General features: G+C 31.7%; 3 protein-coding genes across 5 annotated transcripts in view; 2 read left to right on the forward strand and 1 right to left on the reverse strand.

Moving 5' to 3' along the window:
* LOC134718149 (host cell factor 1-like) overlaps nt 1–2,890 on the forward strand; it is a 33,305-nt gene extending 30,415 nt beyond the window's left edge. For both annotated transcript variants that reach the window (XM_063580642.1, XM_063580647.1), the window contains one exon: nt 251–2,890. In XM_063580642.1, coding sequence (XP_063436712.1) covers nt 251–308 — 58 coding nt within the window. In that variant the 3' untranslated portion in view covers nt 309–2,890. The remainder of the gene's footprint in view (nt 1–250) is intronic.
* A 13,802-nt stretch (nt 2,891–16,692) lies between these two features.
* LOC134718199 (uncharacterized) lies at nt 16,693–24,165 on the reverse strand. 2 transcript variants are annotated; one of them, XM_063580701.1, is made up of 7 exons: nt 24,041–24,165; nt 22,318–23,162; nt 21,313–21,484; nt 20,572–20,697; nt 19,420–19,677; nt 18,943–19,013; nt 16,693–18,377 (listed from the first exon to the last, which is right to left on the reverse strand). In XM_063580701.1, exons 2-7 carry the CDS (start codon nt 23,095–23,097, stop codon nt 18,171–18,173), a joined length of 1,614 nt encoding a protein of 537 aa, XP_063436771.1. In that variant the 5' UTR covers nt 23,098–23,162; nt 24,041–24,165; the 3' UTR covers nt 16,693–18,170. The 2 variants fall into 2 exon arrangements, with proteins under 2 accessions (XP_063436771.1, XP_063436764.1); XM_063580694.1 differs by lacking the exon at nt 24,041–24,165 and having other exon boundaries at nt 22,318–23,324.
* LOC134718190 (ubiquitin-like modifier-activating enzyme ATG7) overlaps nt 24,112–25,429 on the forward strand; it is a 63,608-nt gene continuing 62,290 nt past the window's right edge. Inside the window, exon 1 of the mRNA XM_063580686.1 lies at nt 24,112–24,323. Coding sequence (XP_063436756.1) covers nt 24,179–24,323 — 145 coding nt within the window. The 5' untranslated portion in view covers nt 24,112–24,178. The remainder of the gene's footprint in view (nt 24,324–25,429) is intronic.

Consider the following 25,429-nt stretch of genomic DNA (forward strand, 5'->3'; position numbering starts at 1 on the left):
AAATTTTGTTAGAAAGGTGAAATGTATATTTATTTTGCTTTTTTTTTTTTTTGTCTAGAAAGATATTTTTTTAAATCCGTAAACCAACAAATTAAAAAACTGTGGCCTTATGGTACTTCATTGACTGAAAAAAATCTCAGTTCTTTGATGTTTTAGTCAAAAAAGTTAAACCAAGTCTAACAACTTCCATAAAATAATTCTAAATTGATGTATTAACAGTCTATCATACAATTCATCTTAATCATTTCAGACGGCAGCAGTTAGCTGGCATAGGGCAAGTTAAAAAGATCAAAACAGAAGAAAATTAGTAAAAAAAATATAGTTGTTGTTAGTTAGTTATATTTTGTTAAATGAATGTAACTGTTAAGTTTGTAATATCAAAAAATTGTGTTTAACTTTACCTAGATATCAACTGGTATGGTTGTAAATTAAATTAGAGAAAAAACTATTTCATTCAACTTGTGCATAGTTAAATGCTACATTGATATATGATTTATCCTGCTGACACTAATTCATATGGTAATATGTTTTGTTGAACTTGGTTGAAGATACTAAACACTAGATTATTCAAAGGTTTTGTCAGAACGTGAAGGGTTATATATTTCACAGTTGACTGAACTAATAATTGTACATCTTGGGGAATGTTTGTTTATTTTTCGTCGTGACACTTATTCAGCTTAGTTGTATATGATTGGAAAAGCTGGAGGTTGCACAAACTGTTTGTTGGATAATTTACAGTCTTCAATACTAGTGCTAATACTTCTAAATTGTTATTATTGTTGGTAATGTTTTAATGCTGAAAATATTTTTAAGTTTCTTTTTTCTAATGTAGTCATTGTTTTTTAATGTAATTCACCCAAAACATCATTTAAACAGAAAATCTCTTCATAAATTTTGATCATACATTCTTCATGTAACATTATAGTGCCTGTTAAACAATCATAAAATATCATTAACAAATGAAGGAATTTTTTTCTAATTTTTTTATTATTTTTCTTCAAAATAACATGATATTTATTTTCTTATTTGCTTAATTGTATTACCGGTAAAACTATTCTGTCAATTGTGCAGCTTTTTAGAGTGTAATGTATTGATTGACCTATGAGTTTGAAAAGTTTATTGTAGAATATTATATTTGTATGATTTTACAGATGGCTATGATTGATTGTTATTTATTTAGACGGAGACATAATGCCTAGAACATCTTAGTTACTATGTTGCAAAAAAAACGTTATTTTGTGCATATTCTAATAATTTTCCTTAATTCAAACGAATTTGCCTGTTTTTTCATCACTGACAGTCAATTTGCAATTTTGGATATTCCTTTTTTACCCTCTCGAGCATTTTCCCACCAATGTTTTTTCGGATATGACGTTACGTAAAAAAGCAAGCTAATGTGTATAAGTACATGTATAATTCTTGTGGTTCTATGATAATATCCTCTAATTTAAAATTATGAATAAACATGTTAATGATTTACAGCTTTCAAGTAAAAATAAATTATGTTCTGTACAGAGAATTTCAATCCAAATCTTTTTCGGCGTAACAAATATATTATGTTATGGAGGGGTTTTTGCAACATAACATGATATATCTGTTTAGAAGTATTTTCTTCAAGTTGTGTAGCAACATCTTCTTAGCTTGTTGCAAGTCTTTTAAAGGTTGGCTTTGTCTTATCATGCCAAATCTGGTCTTCTAAAACATACCAAATGTTTTTGTGTATGTGTAAGGAGGGTTGCCATTCAGTTCAAGTAGGTAAGTGTACGTTTTCCTTGGACTTCAGCTGTCAATTGCTTTCAATCTTTAGTGAGTGCAATTATTGTTTCTTTCCAACAATATCCATGGTTTGGAAATTCACTTTTACTCTGCATTAATTCAAATTCAGTGCAGAATAAATATCAAAAATAATAATACAAATGAAAATAAATTGGCCTTTAAAAACAAAGCAATAGAGAATAACAGGCATCTAAATTATTAAGAAAAGATAAGAATGGGGGAAAAAAATAAGGAGAGGAAAATGGTTGATTTTTGTTTGTTATAGAAATAAGAGATGAAAGAATCCGCCCCCTCAGACCTTCATTTATGCTTGCTTCACTATCATGTGGGCACCATGGATAGGAAATATGTTCCTGATCCTGAATATATGTATCTTAAAATTATAAAGAATTTGTGTTATCCATCAAATTTTAATCTTCCCATGTAAATGTGTCTGTAAATTGTAAATTACTGTAAATATAAACATGATAAAAGAGTATTGTAGTTAACTCTCATTCATTATATATCATCCTGTATAACACCATTATTGTATGTACTCTTGTGGTTCCTAATACCAATCATTGTTTTTAAGTGTAGATTCAGTATAAAATTAATTTTCAATTGTAAAGAACATCTGATAAACTTTTTACAAAATGTCTGATTCAACTGGTTATATTGACAGCTATCTTTAAAGCAAGAAATAAGATGAAAAGGAAAAACAAAATAAGTTGGTGACAGATAAGTAAATTTATTTCTGTTCCTCCCATTCATATGATTTCTCTCCTATCAAATATGAAAATTTCTCCATAAGTTATCATGCAGGCACTGTTATTTTACAGCAAGACCCAATAATTGATCATAATTTTTATATTTGGTAAAATTGTGTGAACACAAATGATTGCAGGGTAAGGGTGCAGTATTGATATAAGATGGTTAGGGCATTATTTAGATGAAAGAAATCGAGATGTAATTGTATTTAAAATATTAAAGATGATTCTTATATGTATCCATAAAATGAAATAATATGTCAACTTGTTTACTTGTATATTTTGTTTACACCATTGTTGTAATTGTAAAATATTCATCTGTACATTGCCATCAACGTATTGCTTTTAAATATAGCATACAAAATTTTTTGTTGAGTTTTTTTATGCCCCGCTGTAGCAGAGGGAGCATCAAGTTTTACCCTTGTCTGTTTGCATATCCCAAAATTTGTTTCCTTTCTTCAACTGCAGTTAAACCACAGTTGAAGTTCCTGACTTGCATAATTAACATTTTTCAAAGTAAGACTAGATTGTAAATAAGTTGACCCTCTTACTATTATATCAATCTATGAGAAGAAAAAGCACAGGAAATCCACTTGATTTAATCATAAAGATGATTAAATAGAGGATAAGATGATAAAGAATTGCTTGCAGTTCATAATGCAAGATACTGTTTGGCAATTGCTCAAGACCAGAAAATGACGATATACTAGGGTTATATAAATATGGTGGCTAACTAGCCTTTGTCCAAGACCTGAAAATGACGAGATATTATGGGGATATATATATATATACAACTCGTCTAAACATCAACCCAACCATGTAAGATCTGTAAATATGCTTTCGCAAATTTTTGGTTCTTCCCTCGCCGGGATTCGAACCCATGCTACTGTGATATCGTGACACCAAATCGCCTGCATGAAGCATCATGTACTGTAGTTGTCGTGTGGTCTAGCGGGACGGCTGCAGTGCAGGCGATTTGGTGTCACGATATCACAGTAGCATGAGTTCGAATCCCGGCGAGGGAAGAACCAAAAATTTGCGAAAACAAATTTACAGATCTAACATTGTTGGGTTGATGTTTAGACGAGTTGTATATACATTATGTACACAGCCATGTATCACCATCATTGATGGCGATCCGATGGATACATCTGTTGTAGGGTTGTCACTGACTCAGACGTACTTATGTATATATATTGACACCGAATGTTTGTGGCACAACATCCTGTCCACAAGTTAACAATTATTTTTTTTTCTGTGACGTATTAAATTTATAATAAGATCCATTTTGTTACAACCTGTGATCAATTTTATTTGGCAATTGCCAATGGCAGTCAGCAGGGTTAAAGAACATCAGTTGTTCGACCTGTTAGTCAAATGCTTTTTGTTTAAATATACTTTTTCACTCTTTTGGTCTTTTGGAAAATGTTGTTTGTGCTGTTTTTAGACCCTTCTACAACGAAATTTGTTTGACATGCACACGTATAAAAATTGCGGTTTTTATCCAACGCAGTCATAGGTTTGAACGTAGTTTTCAATTTAGACTCGTTTATATATATATATATATAACTCGTCTAAACATCAACCCAACAATGTTAGATCTGTAAATTTGCTTTTGCAAATTTTTGGTTCTTCCCTAGCCGGGATTCGAACCCATGCTACTGTGATATCGTGACACCAAATCACCTGCACTGCAGCCGTCCCGCTAGACCACACGACCACCTGGGCTCTCAAAAAAAGAGCTTTCGGTGGCCATGTGTTACCTTTCTACGTCAGTTTTAATCTAGCGGCGTACTACAGTACATGATATATAACGCATGAAGATATATATATAAAAAAAGAGAGCAAACAATATTACCCAGTATGAGAGCTATCTGTCAAATAATCTATAAAGAAGTATCTTCACAAGATTTTTTTATGTCAAAATACACATATTAATTGTCAAAAAGTCCCATAACTTGTTTACAAATGATTGGATGAAAATGACTATATGATACGGTCAACTGTACATAATGGCTAACAATCCTACCAAAATGAGTACTTTCTGTAAAACAGAATTGAAGATGGTGTTATGATACTTAAATATGGTCACGGAATATGACGACAAATGGTTCAACCAAGAACAAAAATTAGGTCAAAAGGCCATGGGAGTATTGATGTGTTTGAGACAGAAATACCTTGATCCCATGCCAGTGTTACGAAATGAATGTGCAGAAAACTGATACAACACTTACTGGTATGTATTGTTTGCCATCATATTTGGAATACTTAATTATCTTGTCATTCCAGACTGTATTTTTATGCCCCACCTAAGATAGTAGAGGGGCATTATGTTTTCTGGCCTGTGTCTGTTTGTTCGTCTGTCCTGTTTCAGGTTAAACCTTTTGATGAAGGTGAAAGTCCAATCAACTTGAAACTAGTACACATGTTGCCCATGATATGGTCTTTTTAATTTTAATGTCAAATTAAAATTTTAACCCCAATTTCATGGTCCACTGAACATAGAAAATGATAATGCAAAGTTCAGGTAAAAAAATTTTGGTGAAGGTAGTTTTTGATGAAGATGAAGTCAAATCAACTTGAAACTTAGTACAAATGTTCTCTATGATATGATTTTTTCTAATTTTAATGCCAAATGAAAGTTTTGACCCTAATTTCACGGTCCACTAAACATGGAAAATGATAGTGCAAGTGGGGCATCCGTGTATTTGGACATATTCTTGTTGTAATGTTAAATTCTGTCTTATTATAAGTAAAAGGATAACTATATTTAGTATGTGCGTACCTTGCAAGGTCCTCATGCCCGTCAAACAGTTTTCACTTGACCTCGACCTCATTTCATGGATCAGTGAACAAGGCTAAGTTTTGGTGGTCAAGTCCATATCTGAGATACTATAAGCAATAGGTCTAGTATATTCAGTGTATGGAAGGACTGTATGGTGTGCATGTCCAACTTGCAGGTGTGAACTGACCTTGAAATCATTTTCATGGTTCAGTGGTTTTAGTTCAGTTTTTGTGCATTTGTCTGTTTTTCTTATACTGTATGCAATAAGTCTACTATATTTGATGAATGGAATTATTGGCTGGGGCGTAGCTAGAAATAAATGATGTGCAAGCCACTACTGCTGAGTGGACCGAGGCGAAAAAAATTTGGGACACTTTTATGCAGAAAAATGTTTTTATTTCGGTTTTGGTAATACATGTAATAGGGCGGTTTGAAAGAGGAGCTACATGTAGATAGGACTTATAAACAATTTATGAATGTAAAACTATTAATAAATCTTCTGAATAGAGTAAATCATGGTAAATTGAATACATAAACTACACATTTTTGTGATACAGAATTTACTCAAAACTCAAAATTGTCCAAAATCTGCTCTTTGGGTCTAAGCAGAAACGAACTTCTCTATTATTTTGTCAATATTCACACTGAAATCCCAATGAATAAGCAGTAATGCTAGTGATGATAACCTGTCGTTGTTCATTGTTGATCGTACATTTGTTTTCAACAGACGTAGTACACTGATAGATCTCCACGGTAGCACTCGCAAGATGTTATAAACCAGCGTACATGTTGGCCATGAAGCGACCTCCCAATTGAATTCGTCAAAATTACATGTCAGGTCAATTTCGTATGTTTCCGACAATGTTGAGATTTGTTCTTTTCTTAAATTTCCTCCAACACAAGGAAGGAGATACGACACAAAGAAGTAGTTTTCTGATAATTTCAGACACAACTTCAGTTCCATTACCATATAGTCTATAAACGCAAAAAATAATGAGACTTTCCAATACTGTTTTGGCTTGTTTGCAGGGTGATTGGCTCTGGTATTCTGTTGAACACATCGCTGAGGCATATTTTCAACGATATCGAAGGGTTTGATAAATCTAATGCAGATTGGTTCATCTAATTCCAAACAGTTTAACCGTTCTCTGTAAAATGTGCTCCGAAACTATATTGCTTAGACTGAGTATAACAAATTCAAAATCTTGTAAAAGATATAAGTTACTGTCTGATTTTGACATTATCTCTAATAAAACTTCTATTTTGAAACCAAATGACGTTATTTAATGACATTTCATCAATTAATATATGTGTTTCCTTTAAACATTTAATTTATAAATTTTTATTTTGCATTTTTTTTTTGCATGCCGAATCGATGTGCAGGCAACTGCGTGTTAGCGTATAGGGAGGTACGCGCCTGATTGGGAGGTGTATATGTCAAGCTGGCAGGTGTCATTTGACCATGACCTCATGTTTATGGTTCAAGGGTCAAAGTTAAGTTCTTTTTAGTTCTGATCTTTTTTTCTAATACTATGTTTGGTTTATGGAAATATTTAATGATCAATAAGTCATTCGCGCAGGTTTTATTTGACCTTGACCTCATTATCATGGTTCATTGCTTAGTGTTAAGTTTTTGTGTTTTGGTCTGTTTTTCTGAAACTATAAGCAATAGGTCAATTATATGTGTTGTATGAAACAATTGTTAGCTGTACACGCCTGCCTGGCATGGTTCATCTGACCTTGACCTCATCTTCATGATTTATTGGTCAATGTTTAGTTTTCTTGGTTAATGTTAAGTTTATGTGATAGTTGTAATAAAGTTTTATATTTAGGACTATCAACATAATATCAATGATAAATAAAGAAGGCAAGACATTTCAGCTTGTGCACTCTTGTTTTTCATTTTTTAGTCCTGAGTAAAGGCCAAACATATTGGCAGGTATCTTGCTTTCACAAATGCAAGAATTCCTTGATGATGTTACTCTTTATTACTACTGTTTACACGACAGCGCCATATGTAAAGCAGCATCTGCTAACCCTTCTGGAGCACCTGAGATAAGTTTTCTTGGCAAAGTCAAGGAGACTTTAGGTTTGTAATCTGTCCATCCATCCATAGTCCATTAAAACAGTTTTCTATACTTTTTCTCCCTGATTGAAAATACGTTTTATATTTGAGGTATTGTTTAATGATAATTTTGTTCTGGTCTGATGATTTTGAGCAGTTATTTATGGTCCTTGGACTTCGAAAATTCACTAATATGATAAGTTTTGCTTACTTTTTTTGGTCATAATTTATCAGGTGGGTAATATAGTAATGGTATACTGATATAAGAGGTCAGGTAACACATAGCTCTAAATGGAGCTTCCGTTAGCATGGAGAGTTGTTAAATATAGATAAAACAAACTCAATCACACTGAACACATTTTATTTTTCAGCTGCTCTCAGAAATAAACTTTATAAAACACATTATATATATACTTACTAAAAACTTAATATTCCACTATTTAAATTGATAAATTATATACTTTAAAAGAAATCATATAGCACTATTTACAGTATTCTAAATTTTACATTTCTTAAAAAACAAGCTATTAAAACCAATAATGACAATATAATATTCATATTACTTCTCCTGGTTCATAAAATATCTTGGAAATAAAACTAGAGGCTCTAAAGAGGACACAGATGGATTCATGACAAAATTGTGCTTTAGTGATCGTGATGGGTTTGTAGATCTTATTTTACTGAACATTCTTTCTGCTTACAATTATATCTATTTATAATGAACTTGGCCCAGTAGTGAGAGTGGAAAATATTTTGTAAAAATTTACTCCTTAAAGGGTCAATTGACCATTCTGTTCATATTAACTTATTTGTAGGTCTTACTTTGCTATACATTATTGCTGTTAACAGTTAATCTCTAGCTATAATAATATTCAAGATAATAACCAAAAGCTGCAAATTTTTCTTAAAATTACCAATTCAGGGGCAGCAACCCAAAAAAATGGGTTACCTGATTGGTCTGAAAATTTCAGGGCAGATAGATCTTGCTCTAATGAACAATTCTTATCTCCTTCGATTAACTCTAAATGCTTTGGTTTCAGAGATATGGACCAAAAAATGCATTTTATCCTATGTGCAATTTTTAGCCATCTTGGTTCTTGGGCAGGGTCATAAGACACATTTTTAAAACTACATACCCTAATGATGATTGTGGACAACTTTGGCTAAATTTGCCTTAGTAGTTCAGTGGAGAAGATTTTGTAAAAGATTACAAAAATTTACAAAAAAATGTTAAATTTGACTGTAAAGGGTGATAACTCTTTAAGGGGTCAATTGACCATTTTGTTCATGCTGACTTATTTGAAGATCATACTTACCTGAACATTATTGCTTTTTATAGTTTATCTCTATCTATAATAATATTCAAGATAAAAATCATAAACGGCAAAATATCCTTAAAATTACCAATTTAGGGGCAGCAACCAAAAAAAGGGTTCTCTGATTCATCTGAAAATTTCAGGGAAGATAGATCTCGACCTGATTAACAATTTTACCCCCATGTCAGATTTGCTATAAATGCTTTGGTTTCAGAGATATAAGCCAAAACCTACATTTTACCCCTATGTTCTATTTTTAGCCATGGTGGCCATCTTGGTCGGTTGGCCAGGTCACCAGACACATTTTTTAAACTAGATACCCCAATGATGATTGTGGCCAAGTTTTGTTTAATTTGGTTAAAATATCAACTTTGCATATTACCCAGCTCTAACTTGTTCAAGAGTTTTAAAAAAAAAAGTTTTAAAATTGCCTTACAAATACATTATTACTGCGAAATATAATATAAAACAGTTGGGTAACTTTTTTTGTTACCATAGCTTTCTAATGTAAGACCCTTTCCTAACTGAAAATCATCCTGTATTGTTTGCATATGTATATATAATTCAGAAAAAGTTATTTACTATGTTTATCCACTCTTATTTTGCTCAACTGAAAATATGTTGAGATTCGATATAATATAAAAAAAAATAAACAGCATTATGAGATTTTATGCGAAACAAAATTGTTCCACCACAACATGAAAATTGTAAGAAAGAGACAGATTTGAGTGGTTTCTTTCTCTTTATAAGCTCACATATGTTATTAGTATAGATTCACTATTTTCAAATTTATAAAAGTAATAATATAAGGTATAAGTGCAAAAGAGACATCTCTCCACAAGAAAACATATAAAAGTTATTTAAGCAATTAATAGGGTCACAGAGCGAGGGCTGTCTACCCAGTTATGGTCGTTAAAACTTTAATTATCAACAGGGTCACTGGTCAGGCTTCAACAATGTTTAAAACCTATACTGAATAGTTAGATATAAAAGGTCCAACATGCAAAATGTTAAAAAAAAAAACTCAAATTTAAACTAGAGGCTCTAAAGAGCCTGTGTCGCTCACCTTGGTCTATGTGAATATTAAACAAAGGAAGCAGATGGATTCATGACGAAATAATGTTTTGGTAATGGTGGTACATCTTACTTTACTGAACATTCTTGCTGCTTACAATTATCACTATCTCTAATGAACTTGGCCTAATAGTTTCTGTTGAAAATGTTACCAGTAGTAAAAATTTACAAATTTTATGAAAATAGTTAAAAAATGACTATAAAGGACAATTACTCCTTAGGGGGTCAATTGACCATTTTGTTCATGCTGACTTATTTGAAGATCATACTTACCTGAACATTATTGCTTTTTATAGTTTATCTCTATCTATAATAATATTCAAGATAAAAATCATAAACGGCAAAATATCCTTAAAATTACCAATTATGGGGCAGCAACCAAAAAAAGGGTTCTCTGATTCATCTGAAAATTTCAGGGAAGATAGATCTCGACCTGATTAACAATTTTACCCCCATGTCAGATTTGCTATAAATGCTTTGGTTTCAGAGATATAAGCCAAAACCTACATTTTACCCCTATGTTCTATTTTTAGCCATGGTGGCCATCTTGGTCGGTTGGCCAGGTCACCAGACACATTTTTTAAACTAGATACCCCAATGATGATTGTGGCCAAGTTTTGTTTAATTTGGTTAAAATATCAACTTTGCATATTACCCAGCTCTAACTTGTTCAAGAGTTTTAAAAAAAAAAGTTTTAAAATTGCCTTACAAATACATTATTACTGCGAAATATAATATAAAACAGTTGGGTAACTTTTTTTGTTACCATAGCTTTCTAATGTAAGACCCTTTCCTAACTGAAAATCATCCTGTATTGTTTGCATATGTATATATAATTCAGAAAAAGTTATTTACTATGTTTATCCACTCTTATTTTGCTCAACTGAAAATATGTTGAGATTCGATATAATATAAAAAAAAATAAACAGCATTATGAGATTTTATGCGAAACAAAATTGTTCCACCACAACATGAAAATTGTAAGAAAGAGACAGATTTGAGTGGTTTCTTTCTCTTTATAAGCTCACATATGTTATTAGTATAGATTCACTATTTTCAAATTTATAAAAGTAATAATATAAGGTATAAGTGCAAAAGAGACATCTCTCCACAAGAAAACATATAAAAGTTATTTAAGCAATTAATAGGGTCACAGAGCGAGGGCTGTCTACCCAGTTATGGTCGTTAAAACTTTAATTATCAACAGGGTCACTGGTCAGGCTTCAACAATGTTTAAAACCTATACTGAATAGTTAGATATAAAAGGTCCAACATGCAAAATGTTAAAAAAAAAAACTCAAATTTAAACTAGAGGCTCTAAAGAGCCTGTGTCGCTCACCTTGGTCTATGTGAATATTAAACAAAGGAAGCAGATGGATTCATGACGAAATAATGTTTTGGTAATGGTGGTACATCTTACTTTACTGAACATTCTTGCTGCTTACAATTATCACTATCTCTAATGAACTTGGCCTAATAGTTTCTGTTGAAAATGTTACCAGTAGTAAAAATTTACAAATTTTATGAAAATAGTTAAAAAATGACTATAAAGGACAATTACTCCTTAGGGGGTCAATTGACCATTTTGTTCATGCTGACTTATTTGAAGATCATACTTACCTGAACATTATTGCTTTTTATAGTTTATCTCTATCTATAATAATATTCAAGATAAAAATCATAAACGGCAAAATATCCTTAAAATTACCAATTTAGGGGCAGCAACCAAAAAAAGGGTTCTCTGATTCATCTGAAAATTTCAGGGAAGATAGATCTCGACCTGATTAACAATTTTACCCCCATGTCAGATTTGCTATAAATGCTTTGGTTTCAGAGATATAAGCCAAAACCTACATTTTACCCCTATGTTCTATTTTTAGCCATGGTGGCCATCTTGGTCGGTTGGCCAGGTCACCAGACACATTTTTTAAACTAGATACCCCAATGATGATTGTGGCCAAGTTTTGTTTAATTTGGTTAAAATATCAACTTTGCATATTACCCAGCTCTAACTTGTTCAAGTGTTTTAAAAAAAAAAGTTTTAAAATTGCCTTACAAATACATTATTACTGCGAAATATAATATAAAACAGTTGGGTAACTTTTTTTGTTACCATAGCTTTCTAATGTAAGACCCTTTCCTAACTGAAAATCATCCTGTATTGTTTGCATATGTATATATAATTCAGAAAAAAGTTATTTACTATGTTTATCCACTCTTATTTTGCTCAACTGAAAATATGTTAAGATTCGATATAATATAAAAAAAAATAAACAGCATTATGAGATTTTATGCGAAACAAAATTGTTCCACCACAACATGAAAATTGTAAGAAAGAGACAGATTTGAGTGGTTTCTTTCTCTTTATAAGCTCACATATGTTATTAGTATAGATTCACTATTTTCAAATTTATAAAAGTAATAATATAAGGTATAAGTGCAAAAGAGACATCTCTCCACAAGAAAACATATAAAAGTTATTTAAGCAATTAATAGGGTCACAGAGCGAGGGCTGTCTACCCAGTTATGGTCGTTAAAACTTTAATTATCAACAGGGTCACTGGTCAGGCTTCAACAATGTTTAAAACCTATACTGAATAGTTAGATATAAAAGGTCCAACATGCAAAATGTTAAAAAAAAAAACTCAAATTTAAACTAGAGGCTCTAAAGAGCCTGTGTCGCTCACCTTGGTCTATGTGAATATTAAACAAAGGAAGCAGATGGATTCATGACGAAATAATGTTTTGGTAATGGTGGTACATCTTACTTTACTGAACATTCTTGCTGCTTACAATTATCACTATCTCTAATGAACTTGGCCTAATAGTTTCTGTTGAAAATGTTACCAGTAGTAAAAATTTACAAATTTTATGAAAATAGTTAAAAAATGACTATAAAGGACAATTACTCCTTAGGGGGTCAATTGACCATTTTGATCATGTTGACTTATTTGTAAATCTTACTTTGCTGAACATTATTTCTGTTTACAGTTTATCTCTATCTATAATTAAATAAAGATAATAACCGAAAACAGCAAAATTTCCTTAAAATTACCAATCCAGGGACAGCAACCCAACAACTGGTTCTCTGATTCATCTGAAAATGTATGGGCAGATAGATCTTGACCTGATGAACAATTTTACTCCCTGTCAGATTTGCTATAAATGCTTTGGTTTTTGAGTTATAATAAGCCAAAAACTGTGTTTTACCCCTATGTTCTATTTTTAGCCATGGCGGCCATCCTGGTTGGTTTGGCGGGTCACACCACACATTTGTTAAACTAGATACCCCAGAGATGATTGTGGCCAAGTTTGGTGTAATTTGGCCTAGCAGTTTCAGAGGAGAAGATTTTTGTAAAAGATATATAAAATTTAGGAAAAATGGTTAAAAACTGACTTTAAAGGGCAATTACTCCTAAAGGGGTCAACTGACAATTTTGGCCATGTTAACTTATTTGTAAATCTTACTTTGTTGAACATTATTGCTGTTTACAGTTTATCTCTACCTATAATAATATTCAAGATAATAATCAAAAACAACAAAATTTCCATAAAATTACCAATTCAGGGGCAGCAACCCAAAAACTGGTTCTCTGATTCATCTGAAAATGTCAGGGCAGATAGATCTTGACCTGATTAACAGTTTTACTACTTGTCAGATTTGCTCTAAATGCTTTGGTTTTTGAGTTATAAGCCAAAAACTGCATTTCACCCCTATGTTCTATTTTTAGCCATGGCGGCCATCTTGGTTGGTTTGGTCGGTCAAGCCACACATTTTTTTAACTAGATACACCAAACATGATTGTGGCCAAGTTTGGAATTATTTGGCCTAGCAGTTTCAGAGGAGAAGATTTTCGTAAAAGATATATAAAATTTACAAAAAATGGTTAAAAATTTACTTTAAAGGGCAATTACTCCTAAAGGGGTCAATTGACCATTTTGGTCATTTGACTTATTTGTAAATCTTACTTTACTGAACATTATTGCTGTTACAGTTTATCTCTATCTATAATAATATTCAAGATAATAACCAAAAACAGCAAAATTTTCCCTAAAATTACCAATTCAGGGGCAGCAACCTAACAAGGGATTGTCCGATTCATCTGAAAAGTTTAGAGCAGATAGATCTTGACCTGATTAACAATTTTACCCCTGTCAGATTTGCTCTAAATGCTTCGGTTTTTGAGTTATAAGCCAAAACTGCATTTTACCCCTATGTTCTATTTTTAGCCATGGCGGCCATCTTGGTTGGTTTGGCGGGTCACGCCACACATTTTTTTAACTAGATACCCCAGAGATGATTGTGGCCAAGTTTGGTGTAATTTGGCCCAGTAGTTTCTGAGGAGAAGATTTTTGTAAAAGTTAACGACGACAGACGACGGACGACGCCGGACGCCAAGTGATGAGAAAAGCTCACTTGGCCCTTCGGGCCAGGTGAGCTAAAAAACCAGGATAATTTATGAACAACACAAAAAATAAAATGACAGATAAACAATTAACACTACATGTGTTGATTTATAATAATTCCAAGAATGAAAAGCTTTCAAAGTTCAGGGATGCAATATATATATTTACAATATGAAAAGCAATCAATATTCTACATTTTAATGCAATCTGAAATCTCAGATATCTGATGGTACCTTTCTTTTTTTAAGTTAATTTTAAATGAAGTTTAGTGCATATTATTTTTGTAAAATTAACTATAGAGCTATCTCCCATATATAACAAAAATTGTTAAAAACCATGTAACTTTTGTCATTAACTATTGAAAGGTTCTGTAGTGAATTGGTTTGCATATAATCCGAGGGTACCACAATCTAATTTAATCAATGATGATATTTTCAAGAATAAAATTCATAATATTTATATTACACCATTTACAATAGTGGTTCATTAAAAATAATGCTATTCTGTGAAAAAGGGATGCTAAAATTGCCCTTGCATGAAAAGCTAATTCAATATGCAAAATGCTGTTGAATGGTAAAGAGTGGAATACCCTTAAGTTCTTACATTGTGTTTCCTTATTCATTTAAAAAAATGTAAGCCTATATATTCAAATATTATTCACTGACCATAATATGACACATAATCATACTACATTTTGTATATATCTACCATTTTTGTGTACGTTAACATTTCATAACAAAAGTAAGTTTTCTTTGACAGAAATAATTGAACTAAAATGAAATCTGATAAATGAGACACAACCTCATCGTGAACGATTAAAATGAAGAAAAATAATTCTGTGTACTGGCTATTAATTTCATTCCAAATAAATTATCTACTGATAATATTTGTTCAGTGCTGCACAATCAATTAAAAAATATGATTAGAAGTAAATATTATCAGAAAAGTAAATTTATAATGAATATAAAATACAAAGTTTGATTCATACTGGTCTGTTTATCAATATCTATCATATAGACATTATATCTCAAATGTCAAATAAAACAATTTGCAAATTAGAAAACTCAACAACAACAAAAAACAACAACATTCTAGACAATTTTGGTATACAAAAACAATACTATACACTTATCATGTGTAACATATCTTATTAAACCATTTCTTTAAACATGATATTTATGTAAAGAAAATATTAATGAAACAATAACTCAACAATACAAATAAAAATTTAAAACAAATTTGTAAGGATTCTGCGGAACCCACTGTCTCACCTACTTTTGCTGTTTATCACACACATTATAACAAAAAAGATGAAAAAAATCAATAAAATTATTCCTCTTGATACTATCTTTGGATTGTCAGAAGCTTCTGTCCAAGTTTGGTAAAAATCCAGATTAGTTTAAGAACCTTGAAAATGTTTTAACAAGAGTGCACACACTGAAATGTCTCGCCTTCTTTACTAATTCTTGATACTATCTTGATAGATCTAAATATAAAGCTTTATTACAACTGTCACATAAACTCAACATTAACCAAGAAAATGAAACATTGATCAATGAACCATGAAAATGAGGTCAAGGTCTGATGAACCATGCCAGGCAGACATGTACAGCTAACAATTCTTCAATATTACAAATATAGTTGACTTATTGCTTATAAATAATGAAAAACAGACCAAAACACAAACACTTTAAACTTAGCAATGGACCGTGAAAATGAGGTCAAGGTCAAATGAAACCTGCGTAACCGACATATAGATCATAAAATATTTCCATAAACCAAATATAGTTGACCTAATGCATAAAGTATAAGAAAAATACACCAAAACTAAAAAACTTAACTTTGACCACTGAACCATGAAAATGAGGTCAAGGTCAGATGACACCTGTCAGCTAGACATGTACACCTGACAATCATTCCATACACCAAATATAGTAGACCTATTGCATATGGTATAAGAAAAACAGACCAAAACACAAAAACTTAACTATAACCACTGAACCATGAAAATGAGGTCAAGGTCAGGTGACACCTGCCAGTTGGACATGTACACCTTATAGTCCTTCCATACACCTAATATACTTGACCTATTGCTTATGGTATCTGCAGTATGGACTTGACCACGAAAACTTAACCTTGTTCACTGATCCATGAAATGAGGTCGAGTTCAAGTGAAAACTGTCTGACAGGCATGAGGACCTTGCAAGGTACGCACATACCAAATATAGTTATCCAATTACTTATAATAAGAGAGAATTTAACATTACAAAAAATATGAACTTTTTTTCAAGTAGTCACTGAACCATGAAAATGAGGTCAAGGACATTTGACATGTGACTGACGGAAAGTTTGTAACATGATGCATCTATATACAAAGTATGAAGCATCCAGGTCTTCTACCTTCTAAAATATAAAGCTTTTAAGAAGTGAGCTAACACCGCCGCTGCCGCCGTAGCCGCCGCCGCCTGATCACTATCCCTATGTCGAGCTTTTTGCAACAAAAGTTGCAGGCTCGACAAAAACTTTAACTGCAGACTGTATGTAATGTTAACTGGGAGAAAAAATAAGTCCATTTATAAGAAAATGTGGGAAAAATGGAATTTTATTTTTAAAAATTTACTTCTGGATACTATCTTCTGATCATATACAAGCTTCTGAGCTAAGTTTCGTACAATTCCAGGATAGTTTAAGAAAGTTATTAAAATTTTAAAAACTTTAACCATAGAGTAAATGTAATGTTTCCTGGCAGAAAAAGGAAGTCCATTTATAAGTAAAATACGGAAAAAATGGAATTTTATTTTTCACAAAATTTACTCCTGGATACTATCTTATGAACATAAAAAGCTTCTGCCCAAGTTTGGTAGACATCCAGGATATTTCAAGAAAGTTATTAAATTTTCAAAAACTTTAACCACAGAGTGAACATTTGTGGACGGCGCTGCCGCCAGAATGTAGGATCGCTATGTCTCGCTTTTTCGACTAAAGTCAAGGCTCGACAAAAATGGAGATGAATTAAGTATCCACCACACTAATGGATATGTTCAGTTCACACTAGGTGGGCAAAAGTGTTACACAATTCAAAGTATTACTTTAAATATGCAATTGAAAAAAAAAGAAAAAAAAGAGCAGTTTCATAATCTAAAAGCTTATATAAATGTAGGTAATTTCATTGTTCGTTATTTATTCAAAATGAAAATAATTTTCATACTATTGGTTCCTTTAAATTGTTAACCTTTTTACTACTCAAAGATGCTTGTTTGTGTGCTATGAACATTTTACCCATTTGAAGCTGAAAATTATAAATTCTCACAAAACAATGCATAAATATTTACATATTTTCATTTTAACTACAATGTTGTATACTGGTAATCTTGAATAAATACCATGATGATTTAAACAGTGTGCTCCCTAATGTTAATATTTAATTTGATCATGAAGATTATAGATTGGTTTTTTTTCAAATTTGATTTTATACCATGTTAATTGAAATATATAGACTACTGGTTATTCCTTTTTTCAATGAAATAAAAGTTATATTGGAAGGTTGCATATGCTTATCACACTAAGCACCAATTATGAAATATGGAAGACATGTTACGGTAATCATCACTTATCATCAACGTCATGAAGCAACAATTACAAGTTGTATTAATTTACAAATAAAGACTTCTGCTTTGTCAGACAAAAAAAAATCTTTGCAAATTTAAAACCTACAACGTCTGTACATGTCATAAATATATCAAAAAAGTTTTACTCAGAAGTATACCACCAAGATGTTTGGGTAAAACAAACATATATAATTCTTCAACAAATTCTCATTTTACCCAGGGATAAACTTTTAACCCCCTTTAATTTCTTTAAAAAAACTTTCACAATAATGTAAAAGGGATTAAATTTTATGCAGAGAATGACAGACAATATACCAATTCATCATTATATCACATTTTTTGGAAGCAATTCATAAGTATCAAATTAACATCACTGCATGTTTAAACATACAATCATTTATCACACAGTGGGGATCTTTTCTGTTCTTTGATGTTATTTCTAGTCAGTAAACTGTTTTTTCTTGTGATCTTCTCCAAGGATTTTACAGTTTTGGCAAAACTTCCAGGCGATTCAAAATATTCTGTCTGATTGTATGGCAATGTTTTGGGACTTCTCTGTCTAAGAAAATATTTCTGGCTGTAACTATTTTTACTAGTACTCTGTAAAATAAATGAACAGTTTAAATCAAAGATGTAAAAAACATATAGCCAAATCAAAATTAATCATATTCTCTGTAACTTAACATGGAAAGAGTCTGTGCTTGGTTTTAATATTTCACCAATATTACTATTGATTGGTTCTTTATTGATAAAAATAAAACTAGGTTCATCCCTCAACTGGTGAATGTCTATATTCATTATAAGACAGTAAGAACAAGATAGATATAAAGTTAAATCACTAAACGGTCATATATTTTGATGGATAATTTCACTGATACAGTTGTCTTAATTATCCATTAACATAAAAAAGCACACCTATACTAGCTACAACAACAAAGAACTGTCATGGAATAGAAGTTCCTTCATAATATAAGATCCAAATGGAAAAATATTCTGGAATATTACTTCCACAGGAATAAATATTACAGTAGATGTTTCTAACAGAATAAATAGTATAGAATATTTGTTCCATCAGGTACAGGTATTATGACATTGTTTATAATAAAGTTTCCGCTGGAACTTCTGTTAGGTGGAACAAATATACGTTGACAGATCAACAACTTACTGGTTGTGGTGTTATAGATCTGGTAACTCTACTTCCAGTCAGGTCTGCAAATCTTGACTCCATACTACGGACTACAAATATTATATAACAATGCTTAAAATTGGTGCATGCTAGCTTGTAATTCAATAAACATGAAATTAAAAAAAAAAATATGAAATATAATTCAATAAAAAACATCTCATTAACCAGAAGGTCTTTACTTTTTCTATTTTGTTTTCATAAGATCATCTGCATTCCATCTGCATACATTTTGTTTAAGTTGAAAAAGTGCTTGTTTTTATTTTTGTTCTAAACCTTTAATGATTCATTAAACACTACTTTATTTGAGGAATAATAACACATAAAATAATTCAACATATTAACTTGTACTGGTAGAACTTCAAAGAGAAGCAATTTGAAATGATGATAAAATTATTTTTCAAAATGACAATTTCTTTTAACAAGATGAAAATACTATGTGTACATCAAGAGTCTTACTTGGTGAAGGTTGTCTGTATTTTCCAGTTTTTGCCCAAGCATCAATTTGTTCTGCCAGCTCCTTAAGAGGTGTAGCACCACGTATATCCCTTAGCTCATCAGTAAGTGTCATCTGACTGGATTCCCAGGAATAACATGTAGAATAGCTCTCCACGGTAGACAAAGACGAGGGTACATATGTGTTATCAGTATTCCCAGACAAACTCTCTGTAGATATACTACTCTCACTACAACCACTGTCACTTTCATAACCTGTTGCTGTAAATAATGTAATAATGGTTAATGTTTTACAAAGCATAATTAATTTACATTTTTAAAAATATCTCTTTGATCTGACAACATGGACAAGCTCAGTCTTAAGACTTCATGTATTAGTTATTGGTTTTCAGTTCTCTAACTGAAATTAAATATGATTATCTGTAATTTTATTATTTTTGAGGGTGTTCTAGACCTTTTTCAGAACTATTATATTTTTGTGACAGTCAGTTTTTATTGATGAAGGGATTTAAACGGTAGTGACTGAAGAAAACCATAAATTTTGGCAGAAATTAAAATTGGAGTCTAACGCACCTGCCACAAGCTGGGTTTGAACTCATATCCTTAGTGTTGACAGCCTTATTATATACTTGAACTACTTATTTCTCTCAGCCACAAAGCCCCCAAAGTCAAATATGACATCACACAATGGTTTATTTTGCCACTTTTATAGTACTTGAAGTGTAATTTTAATGTATAATACTATGGATTCATTTATTTTCGTGGATATTAATTTCCGTGGCTTGAGGAAAACTTACATTTTTGTGGACATTTAATTTCATGGTTTTGTCAATATCTGCATACAAAGCCTATAGAAAATTTACAATTCCTTGAACATTAAAATTTGTGGTTTCCCTGTACCCACAAAACCCACGAATATTGGTAGCCAATGAATAATAATGAATCCACAGTACACCATTGGAAAGAATAATAAGTTTACTTAAACCTGTAATCAATTCAACAGGTTCTTTTTATGACAGTTATAGTCATAACTAAAAATAAATAAATCTCTAGGAAAACAAATTCAGTGACATACAAATGTATGTCAAAATAGTTAAAAATATTTACATTCACAATATGCAATGATATGTATGTAGATGGTTATCCTTAACTTACTATCAGCAGCTGCTGTTAATGTACTGGGTCTATCTGTATTACTGTTATATCCTTGTAATGTACATGAGATAGTGTCACTTCTGCTATCTGCATTCAAAGCACTCACAATTTCTTTGTTCTGATTGCCTGTTTTAAGATAATTATGAGTATAAAGTATTTTGAAAACATCTGCATTTGCAAAAAGGATATCTTATAAAAGGTAGCTATCTTCGGTGTTTTGCATTGTGTCTTTGATATTCATTTTTTCTTTATTAACTTTCTAGTTCTGACAATACTAAAGTTAAACCAAATTACAAGAACTTTACGCTAAAAAAAATCCTGAAAAGCAGTTTTCATGATAAACCTAAATTCCTACAGTCCAGGTCAGAAAAAAATGTCTACAGACAAGCAATATTTTCATAAAAAGAGCCTCACAAGTCAAATACATTTGAAGAAATTTTAGGAAAAGCTAATGATTTTCTGGCTTGTATGTCAAAGATTTTTTATGACTCCTGCTAATGCTAGTCTAACTAAAGTCTTAACATTGTTTATGCTTGCTTTCATTTCTTACAACTTTTCATGTTCCAATAAAGATTTTTCATGTACCAATATAGATTTACCTTTTTTGGTGCAAACTCATTTTTGAGATTTCAAAAAAAGTAATTTACACATGTGGTACTAATTTAAAACAATGACAACATGCAATTAGTTCAGTGCATTTGTACCGCCGTCCACAATTAAATATACATGTACATGAATTACCTAGTCCAGTGTTTTTGATTTCCAAGTTTTCAATTTTTCTCTTGATATCCCATAAGAGTTGGTTATTGATGACATTTAAATCTTGGTAGCAGTAAGCTGAAATTCCCAATATAAGTAAAGCCACTGCACCGGATATCTTCCTGCAAAGCTTCTGGTACATATAAACTGCCTCCTGCAATTTATTAAAAAAAATATTTATGCAAATACTGTGTGTCTTCATTAAGGTGTACATGGTGTTATTTAGTGTATAAACTAGCAATATACTTTATTAATAAACTTTTAACAAACCCTTCAATTAGAACTAAAATGTTCATCTTCTTGAAACTGGACTAATTTCTACCTAAAAGAATACAGTGATGATATATAAATAGAGTAGCAAAGGCAGACAATAATGCATCCAAATTAAGTGCTGTTTTCCTAATGTTGCTGATCAACATGATCAATGAAAACCATCAAACACAAATGTTGTCAAATTGCTTCAGTGAATTTTTGAGCCTGTCCAAAGTCAGGAGCCTCTGGCCTTTGTTAGTCTTGTATGATTTTTAATTTTAGTTTCTTGTGTATAATTCTGAGTTTAGTATGACGTCTATTATCACTGAATTAGTATACATTTTTGTTAAGGGGCCAGCTGAAGGACTCCACAGGGGGTGCTGGAGTTTCTCGCTGTATTGAAGACCCATTGCCTGGTGGCCTTCTATTGGTACATGTATCTGCTCTATGGTGAGGTTGTTGTCTTTTTTTTCAATTTTATTCAAACATGTGATACAACATGTACAAAATGTATATGCTGTGGAGGCATCAATAAATTTGATACTAACAAATATTGGTTCAGTTGCAAAACCTGAAAGAAGTTGTTGCAAAAATAGAAATACATGTAGGATTCTATCATGTCTTTTTCTAGAATATTAGCACATTGACTTCCATTCTTTCTTATTCAACAAGGTTATACTGATATTGAAAAAAAAATGTTAAAATTTGACATGATATAACAAAATTTAAACATACATCGATATCACTTCCACTTCCTGCTAGTTGATTTTCTTCTGATATCAGCCAAGATATGGCAAATCTCTCTAACAAGATGTTGACTGTTGCTACCCCAAATAACCAAAACCTTGCTGCAGCAGTACGAGGCGTTGATGTCAGAAAATATGACATAAGCACCATAACAGCATAGTATAGAATTGAATATAAACCAGTGAATTCTCCTAACATCATTGACTGAAGGTGAGAAAATTTATCAAATAAATCCCCAATAAGGAGACGCTGTTCATTTGTTGCATTTTTATATTCATCAAATATTTTATGCATATTATCAGAAGATGTTGATATAATGTTACTCAAATTGACTGATTTTTCCAGAATCTCTTGCTGGTTAGTCATTGATTCCTTTTGCTGGTGAAGCATTTCATTTTGAAGTTCACTTGTTTCTTCGAGTTGTGTAGCGACATCTTCCGAGCTTGTTGCAAGTCTTTTAATGGTTCGCTCGGTCTCATCATGCCAAACCTGGGCTTCTAAAAAATAGCAAATATTCTGTGTATGTGTAAAGAACGTTGCCATTGAGCTTCGATCAGAATCCTTCATATTCTGTGTACATTCTGATAATTTCTGAGTAACATAACATTCATATATTGGTAGATCTTGCATTTGTAAAAAGCAGTTCAAATATGCAAGAGCGAGTTTTCCTTGGACTTCAGCTGTCAACTGCTTGCAATCGTTAGTGAGTGCAGTTATTGTTTCTTTCCAACAATATCCATAGTTTGGAAATTCACTTTTTCTTTGCATTAATTCAAATTCAGTCTTTCCAGCTTGCAATTTTGACTTGTCCAAGTTTGTGAACTTAACCTCTACTAAAACAATAAGAAACAAAAGAACAGTGAGGGAGGAGAAACAGAAAACCCCTCTTAATATCATACTTTCAGATTTTTCAAATCGTAAACAAAACAAGTTATCTTCTCTTGGTCATGATTGATATTCAAATTGTGTGTTGGATTTCGAGAACACTGTATAAATATGTAGGTTGCACTAATGACAGGATGATTGCCCGGATAGTGACAGGACGGTTGACCGGACGACATATAAATAGTCATAACTTTTTTGTTATCCGATAGATTTGTTTAATATTTGTAAACCTGATAGATATTAAACTATATTTTATGAAAATAAAATAAAAAGAGGGAAAATAATTATTTTTGAGCAAAAAAAGTTGACCGGACGGTATTCACACTCGCCAATATACGCTATATATATCATATATATATTCAACTGGTCGACGACAAATGTTAATATCTCTTTTGTTTGACAATATTTGTTCATGAAACTCAGGAATCTGTGAGATTTATAAATATATTACACGAAAATATAAACTTTAAAGTAAAAAAGAAAAGGAATTTGCAAAAAAAGTTGACCGGACGGTATTCACTTTCGACGATGTACGCGTTGATTATATTGAACTAGTCGACGACAAGTGTTGATATCTCATTTGTTTTACAATATTTTATCATGAAACTCAGGAATCTGTGAGAATAATAAATATTGGATACGACAATATAAACTTGATAGTAAAAAAAAAAGTTTGTCTCCAAAAAAAAAAATACATAGAGATATTATGCAAAACTAAATATACCACATGATCCTGCATAGTTGGCCACTTATGGTATACGATATTGAGAATATTGTGGCATATTCCCAGACTTAACCAAGACAGAGACTAATAATGTGATCTTACCTTACCAGGAAATCTTTCTCCGTCCGATCGGGACTCTAATACTTGTTTTTACAATTTTGTACACTAATCACGTGACATTAAAAATGGTAGACCTAATTGGAAAATCTTGAATTTCTATTTCCTTTTATTTATAATACAATGTCGAGTCAACACAAGAAACTTCAGTTTGCCCCATTCAGTAGTTTTCTTGATGCTGGTTTCTGGCACAAATTATCCGAAAATAAACTAAATGTTTATGGTTTGGATGAAACCCCTAAGTTCATCAATGGATTTTATTTCAATGGTAAGTGAAAAATTATGGGAAATGTGTCTGTGAATAATATATTTTTTGTACAAAATATATCCTTTAATATGTGCTTTACTTTTCCAACACTACCAGTTAAGTTATATGTGGATGCACTATGGATGTATAGTTCTTTTTTTATTATACCTCAGTCATCATTTTCTATATAAAATAAGTACATCAAACGAAAAGGGATATAATGAATATGGAATAAGCATCGAAAGAGCCAGTAAAATACGAAATGCATTCATCATATCAGCTGGTGATTTCAACCTACCAGGCTGGGATTGGACTACCAAAGAGATCAAGATGCACACCCAATGTGTAACAAATCATGAAAAATTTACTGATATATTGGATGATAATGGGATGGCACAACTTGTGACGAAACCAACCAGAGGACTCAATACTTTTGATCTTGTCGTAACAAATCATCCAGAAAGCTTCATGAGAGTTGAAACCCTACCTGGGCTTTCCGACCATGAAATCGTCTTCACAGAAGTTAATCTCAACCCCAGGAAATCTTTTCAAAAACCAAGGATTATACCGTTATATAGAAAAGCAAATTGGGAGAATATGAAACTAGATCTTAATAAATTACACCAAGATATCACCCTAATGAATGAGCAAAAGGCAGGAGTAAACAAATTATGGACACACTTCCAAACCAAACTAGAAGAGAGCAAGTAGCACGAATTTTAACTGTTTGTGTTTAGTAGAAGAAGATGATGGTATTGTCAACCTGTTCTAAAGTTTGTTCCATTTTACAGGTGAAGATACAAATGTAGGTAAAAATCATTTACTTTCATAAGAATCTATACATACACATGCTATGAAAACACCCCCATCTTACATTTGATTCTTCCAGTTTATTTTTAATATACCAAGTCTAAACAAAATATTGGCATTAGTAAATTTGTTCTCTTGGAAATTTAAGAGCCATTTTTGGCAATAATGAGTTTCGAAATGACGTCTGAAGACTTTTTCTTACAACTTGGTCCTGATTATAAGAAGTACTCTGCCACATTTAATGATCATGGATTTACAGATGTTGAAACTATCTGCACAATGGAGACCAAAGAAGACCTGTTAACCATGTTCCCACA

Source organism: Mytilus trossulus, chromosome 1 (assembly GCF_036588685.1).
Source record: "Mytilus trossulus isolate FHL-02 chromosome 1, PNRI_Mtr1.1.1.hap1, whole genome shotgun sequence".
NCBI classification, from domain to species: domain Eukaryota; kingdom Metazoa; phylum Mollusca; class Bivalvia; order Mytilida; family Mytilidae; genus Mytilus; species Mytilus trossulus.